The sequence below is a fragment of the Aythya ferina genome (genome assembly GCF_964211825.1).
Source record: "Aythya ferina genome assembly, chromosome: 1".
NCBI lineage: Eukaryota > Metazoa > Chordata > Aves > Anseriformes > Anatidae > Aythya > Aythya ferina.
In genome coordinates, this window is record NC_140296.1 from 133,989,395 (window position 1) to 133,996,602 (window position 7,208).

A 7,208-nucleotide genomic window follows, 5' to 3' on the forward strand; every position below is an offset into this window, starting at 1 on the left:
TAGTAGAGAAAAAGATCCAGACCAGCATATTTATCTACTGCTTCTACTGGGAAATTTTCTTTCTTCCAATATTTAGCATTTATTTAGAAATATTTTGAAATATTCCTGCCTGTGTGAGGAGGACAAGCTTCTTTTTTCGTGAATCTTCAGATGGAGAAATCTTGGGAGCATTTTCATCTCTGTATGCACAGGGGGCTGCCAGAGACGAGCTGTGGGGTAGGGAAGGGGAACAGGGGACTTCCCACTTGGCCAAGCCACCACCGTGCTGTGCAGTATGCCCAGCCTTGATTACAGTAAGAGAAAGTGGTATGTGGGGAGAGAATTACTGCTCCCTGTAGACTTCCAGATACATCTATACTTGTTTGAAGGCAGGTATGATTGGAAGCCAAAACATCTGTAGTCTTACACTCTGCAGAAATACCAACTATTGGTAGCACCTCAGGGAAGTGCCTTCACCTGCCTGTTTCAACTTCTTCATAACTAAAAATAGTGTGTATAGCTGGTGAAGTTAATGAACTAATGTCTCCAAAACTTTTTGAAGACAAAATTTGCAGACCAGCTTATTTTCAATTACATGATCTAGTGCATAATTGCAGCCTATCAGTCTTTGCAGATTGCTTTACCTTGGGTAGAAATTTCCAAAACATAAGTGAACTAGCAGCTGCAATCTTATTTTTGAAAGGGACAAAGCCTGTGGAAGTGCAGTTGGACTGAAGCTGTTCTGAAAGTAGGATTTCCCATGTTGGATTAAGCTAATTCAGAAAAATGAGTGTTTATTCTGGAACAAGGGTGTCCTCAAGGGGGTTTATCAGGTTAGTTACTGTGAATTAGCTATTCCAGATGCTGTCCAAAGGAAGATGAGCCGTGTTATTTAGTTTCTTTCGAAAACATTGCCCTTTAACTCTCCAGTTCTATTAGAGAGTTCATGCAGTATTGTTGTTTTTTTTGTCTCACCAACTTCACCTGGAGCATTTTAAAAAGGAGAATTTGCAAACATTGAATAAAAAATGCAGCGGTATTTTCACACATGCTGCTTGCATACAAACATAGTGACTGCTTTAGAGAACAAAAATTACGTACCTGCTGTTCACAAGTGCAAAATGCAAAAAGTGCAAAATGCAAAAATTACCTACCTGCTGGCTTGGGCCACACCACCTGCTTTGGCACCACCTGAACTGGGGGGACTGTAACCTGGTCGGGCCCAGTTTTGCAGTTGGTCCTCAGCCCTGCAGACAAACCGTTTCTGACCTGCAGAAAACAGTGCTTTGATCACTATAGTTCTTCCTTCTTAGGAGCATCGTTGGAAGAACAAGGGTGGTATTTAAGGGCTGGAGGGAGCCAGCCTCTCATTCACAAAATGGAGTCTGGTGCTCAGCGAGTGACTCAAGCGAAATGTATGCATTGGTGATGTCGAGTTATACAGGCAATGGCTTTTTATCAGGTAAAAATCAGAATAATAAACCACACCCTCCTGATCTTGGCACTCATGCTAATAACATTATTACGCTGCTTGGGAATGTCAACAGTGAGTGTCAAACTCTGTGCTTTGTGGATTTACACCTTCCATTTTCTACTTAAAACTTTCATTTTCTACTTAAAACTGGTCTCAGCAGTTTTCTGATCTGGATTTCTAGTCCTTGACTCAGCCTACTTTGGGTATTCATCTCTCTTCCCTGAATACCCATGCCTGTGCCTCCTCCCAGGCTTCCTCCTGTTCCTCTGCTAGTTTCTCAAAATGTTTTCTTCTTGCGGATACCAGCCATCGTCTTTAGACCAAGAATGGCCCATACCATACATTTGTATGAAAAGGTGCCCACACAATGTGTCTTAGCGCATGGACACATACCAGTTGAGGAGCTAGCATATGCATTGATTCTGTGCTTTCAAGAAGTGCCATTGGAGGTCTTTTCCAACCTTTATGATTCTGTGAGTGGTGCATTTTGTTTCAAATGTGCACTGCTCAGGTGCACAGAGCTTCCTAGTCCCATTCTCCACCAGAAGATACTGATTGGGGTCCTTTAGAAATTGGTCACTTCCTTAAACAGGAGAAAGTGTGGTGCTGCAGGAATAGGAGAGTACATTGGCACTTACGTGGAAAATGTGTCTCTTGGTACAAGACCATAGCATTACTTTGATTTAAGCAAGGGTTGTTTGGGTTTTTGTTTCTTTTCATTAGCTTAAGCTTACTAAGAGGATTTTAGCTAGTTTTTTATTATACTGACACCAACTTACACTGCTGATAGCATACCTTTTATTCTGAATCCTCTTTGTTGCCTCCCAAGTAAGTGTTGAGATCACAATGGCATGCCCACACTGCCTGTAGGCTGGGACATTCATCCTAGCATGAAAGCGCTACTGTCTGATGTGGGAAGGAAGGGCAGTTGGTCAGTGCAGCAGGGCCAAGACTTGTTTTGTGGACAAGGCAGCCTTCCGTCACTACAAGGAAGGTCCCAGGCAGATGAGAAGATCACCACTGGAATGTTTTAAGTAGGAGCAGTTCTATTACACAGGCAATAACTTAGATGCTTGCAGCCTGTTCCCTGTAGTTCTAATTAAAAAATCCTGCTCTGCGTTATCTGTTTGAGGAATAATAGTGGACCTGCTAAGCTGGAAAGAGAAAACCTCCCCCTTGTTTAGAAAGGAGTGCCAGAGAGAAAGTGAGAGAGCACACTGGGTTTTAGGAAAGATTTAGTCATTCTTCTCTGCAAAAGGATGGTGGGGAAGATTGCAAAGTTCATTTCCGAATCAGAAGAGCATATAAAGACTGCTTGTTTTATTCACTACGTTAATCGTACTTCACATATGACTCATAATGTTAAAATACCTAAGTCACTTCACTATATACCAGACACATTTAGCTGCCAATTTTCAAATAACCAAAAAGAAATGTGGCTCTTTAAGCCAGCCACAATAAGCTGGGTTGGACGATCAGTGTGTGTCTGTGCATGCAAGTACATGAGGGAAAGTAGGACCACCGTGTGCAGGAGAGTGCTTAACACCTTGTCAAAGAGCAAAAGAGAGCAGAGGATAAAGGTTCCTATTTTGATCTGCTTGTGCATTTCTCCACAGTGGGTCATATCCTTCACCTGCCGCTTTTAATTTTGTTTTTTCCACAGATGGATGCAAATGAGCTTTTCTGGCAGTGCTTCTCTTCGCTGTTCAGTGTTGTTGGGTCTGCAGTTCTAATCTGTCTGCAAATAGCATAGTTTTACCTGCCAGCCCCCTCCTCTGCTCCCAGCAAGCATTGGAAGGGGTTGTCTTAATTGTGGACCCGAGAAGGTTTAACATGAGTGCCTGCAATCCCCATGCACCTTCCGCATCCCCCTCTAAGCAGGCAAATATCAAGCCTTGCTGTGATGCTGCAGTGATCTCTTGGACTTGCAGGATGCTGTTGAATCCATCTGGAAGGCCTACTGAGCTTTCCTACCAGCAGGAAGGAGAGACCTTATGAACAGAACTCACCTTTAGCTCTTCTTCACAAGACAGGCCAACCCCAAATCGCGGTACCTCCAGGCAAATCTGGGCCTGTTTTGCCTTCCAGAGCTCAGAAGCTGGTTGTTGCTCTACCGCATCAGACTCCAGCACAGCATGAACAGGGGAAGGACAGTTGCAAAGCTCAAAAAAATACTGTTGCAGAGTCATGGGTAAAACCAAAGCTCATGGAGGGTGCATACAGTGTAGCTTTTGATTGTGGGAAGATCTTTTAATTGGATATCCTAGGGGTGAGATTCAAGTTTGTTGCCCCCAGACATGCTTCCTGAGCACCCCTGGTTGCTGCTGTTCCTCACTCTTGCTGAGTACAGGCTGGGAGGTGGATGCAGAATGAGAGCTGCACAAGCAGATGGATTGTGCAGAGTGAGAAGATATCTCCCTGTGTTTTTTTCTGAGTAAGCTCAGAACTGAACAGAAGCTGAGAACGTTTTTCGAAGGTGTTATCTCCTTTTCTCAGGTGCAAAATTGAGTAGGAAGAGCCACACCCCAATATCTGTATTTTCCTTTTGTGGTCGATGGGATTGTGAGGGACGAATAAAAAGCAGTGAAAATGTGAAGAAACTGTCCATTAACCACAGTGACGGCATGTAATATTGCTATTGATAATCACACTACTACTTCTTGCTTTTATTACACATTTCATAACTATATCTTAAAAAAAAAAAAAACCTTCAGTGATTGTCATCTTTATTTCACACATAGGCTAACTGAAGCAGACAGAAATGAAGTAACTTAAAATCACTGTCAGGGAGCATGATGGTTATTTCAGTAAAACAGTTGTCTTAGAAACCATGTGGCAGTACTATGAGCAGCAGAGTTGATCAAGGCTGCTTTCCTCTGTGCTAGCATCAGGAAGGTAAAGCATCTGTGTCCCTCCCTGTCAAGTAAAGGCTAAACTTCCCCTTCAGTATGTTATTGGTGGAGTCAGTAGAAGACGGTCCTTCTTCCCTAGCTGGAACCTGGAAGACTGTAGTGTTTAAGGACTTTAGCTCCATGATTAAATGTGGTAGAAATTGCCAAGTTGCTCCAAGAGTGAGGGAGAGAGAGAGTTAGCTGACAGACAGAAAGGCTACATGAGTCTTCTTTTCCTTTGGAATCCAAGATGAAATCTGCTGAGAAGTTGTAAAAGATGGCATTGGGTTGGAGAAGGGGAGGAGACTTATACCTCCCTTCTGCTAATGCTAGAACAGGTTTGGTCTCACCTTTTGTTGGCATTTACCTTTGTCCTCAGACCTAAACTGAGTTTAGGCTGATGTGTCATCATGCTAATCGTGTCATGTGTGTTTCAAGAGTTTTAGAGCTTCATCTTGAAGCACTTACTTGTTTCAATAACCCTTTGTGGTGTGGTTTTCTTAAATTCATGGGATTAGCAAACACCTCCTCCCTCCAAGCGTGTGGGTTGCCCTGTAAAACATACAACACTTTGCAGGTTTTTGTTATTCACATCTTAGAATTTGTAAAGCTGGTGGACATCCACCCCATGGATAGATGGTGTTGGGTGTGTGACTTTCTGTTGAGCTAGAGGATTTTGTTGCCCTCAGTCCTGTCTTCAGTTGTGGCTGATTGCAGGAGAAATCACCCACCACTAAGCAAAATCTGCTTACAGAACAGTTACAAATAGCACTGAAAATGAAAAGGGAGCATTTCTGTAGGACAGATGGTTGGCCTGTGCCTAGCACATTGCTTCGTAAGGCTGTCTGCCTTAGAAACTCTAGACTTTTGTTCTTTCAGTGCAGCCTTGATTTTTCTTTAGCTGAAGCAACATCATACATTTTTGAGAAATAAAAGGTAGTAGGAAGCAGTCTTTGTAGCTAATAATGCTGTAAATTATGGCCCTTTTCTATTTATTGCTTCATTTCTGATAATGAATAAGAGAGTGATGAAGTTCCTTGAAATTCATAATTGTCTAGTGTTTCCGCCTTTTATATTTTTTCAAAGAACTAACCATTTTTGAGATTCCAGTAACCCTGTTCTAGTAAAGGGATATATTATTTGTGGATTAAAGTTCAGGTGTAGTGTCCAGACTTGACAAATGCTAATTTGTTGATAAAGAAATCAGGAAACCATAACTCAGACAAATAGATACCAAAAATGCCAGAAAGATCATCACAGATCTCGCAGTGAAGGTGTTGATTGTCTCTGTAGTGAGCTCACAGAGACAAAAATATACTTAATATATTAATGTACTAAAAATTATACTAAATTACCTAAAATACATGAACCCAAATTTTCTGAAATTACTGATTTTAGAGGTATAACTTTTGAAGTTGGAAAAAATATTTTAAAAAAATTATTTTCGACAATGTCATCTATTTTCTAGAGAACAATTTCCTTTAAGGCATCTGAGACTGAGCACCAGCAATCATCTGTTCCTTTCAGAAATGTTCTGCAGTGTCTGGAAAGATGTATTTGCCTTACTGTGGAATTGATACTCTTTGTCCTGGTTTCAGTTAGAATGGAATTAATTTTCTTCCTAGTAGCTGTGATCTAGTGCTAATGACTCCTCCTGTCCTCTTTCAGTATCCACAATGGAGTAATTGCCGTGTTCCAGCGTAAGGGTCTCCCGGACCATGAACTTTACAACCTCAATGAAGGAGTCAGGTAAGAGATTTGGCTCTCCAGGAGGTGTTATTAGCTGGCATGCACAGTACAGTTTGCTAGCACATGCACTTGAAACCTTCTACAGCAATATATTTTCTGGGGGGGTGGGGGAAGTGGGAGTTTGGGGAGTCCCAGTAGTGATTTCAACCAGTACAGTCAGTTGTGGCTTGATGAATAGATGTTGCTGCTGTGTCGACACCTTGCTCAGTAACCCATCAGAGATGGGTTCCTTCTTCTACAGAAGAGTGATTGGATTATGGGGAGGGTGGATTATTTCAGCATCTTTCTTGATGTGCTGGGTTGAAACTAGAGAAACGAAAAACTGGACCCTGTCCTGAACCTGTAGTAATGCAGCTCTATCCCACTACAATTATGCTTTCCTTTACACTGGTGCTAAGCCTCTCTCGGAGCTGCTTCCCTTGCATGCATGGAGGATGTAAAGCTTCCCAGCACTCATTATGACAGGGCGAGGAAAGACATCATGTCTGGTAGTCCCTTACGTCTAGGTTCTCCATGCAGACTGAATATGCTCTAGATGTTATAAAGCTGTCTTGTTAGCACAATGTCCTGAGTAATGCAGTTTAAGGTTTCTATTTCTTTCTCATGCTGTACTGATACTGTTTGCAACAGACTAAATACAGACCAGTGAGGTATATAACAGAATTTTTTAAAAGAAAAATAAAGGTGAAAATCGTATCATTTGAGTCACTTGAGTTTTAGTTACAAAGACAAGTTTACCAAGATGTAAGTGCTGTAAATCCACATATCAGGTTACTATTACTTGTTGTAGTATTGATTATTACTTACTGTACCCTGTGTCACTGACGGGGCCAGGTAACAGAGCTCCTTTTAGAAACTTGTCCCAATGCTTTCAAGAATAGCCGATGGAAAACAAACCACATTTATGAAAGACAGACAGCTTATTGTATTCCCTGGCTGTCTCCAGATAAATCCTCAGCAATTCCCCTTCCCTTAATACTTATTCCTGCTCTGTCTGGGCACCAGAGCGTGACAACATCCACAGAATGTCCAGAAAATGCTGGTCCAGTCTGTTTGCATTAATTGTGGGAATGTCTTCAGAGAAGTCTAGACAAATTACATTTGGCCAGTGATCT

At 41.9% G+C, this 7,208-nt stretch overlaps 1 protein-coding gene across 8 annotated transcripts in view; it reads left to right on the forward strand.

The window, feature by feature from the left end:
• The window catches only part of PRR5 (proline rich 5), a 91,643-nt gene that overhangs the window by 40,113 nt on the left and 44,322 nt on the right, over positions 1 to 7,208 (forward strand). For all 8 annotated transcript variants that reach the window (XM_084505854.1, XM_084505855.1, XM_084505858.1 and 5 more), the window contains one exon: positions 6,013 to 6,093. In XM_084505854.1, the coding sequence (XP_084361980.1) occupies positions 6,013 to 6,093 (81 nt within the window). The remainder of the gene's footprint in view (positions 1 to 6,012; positions 6,094 to 7,208) is intronic.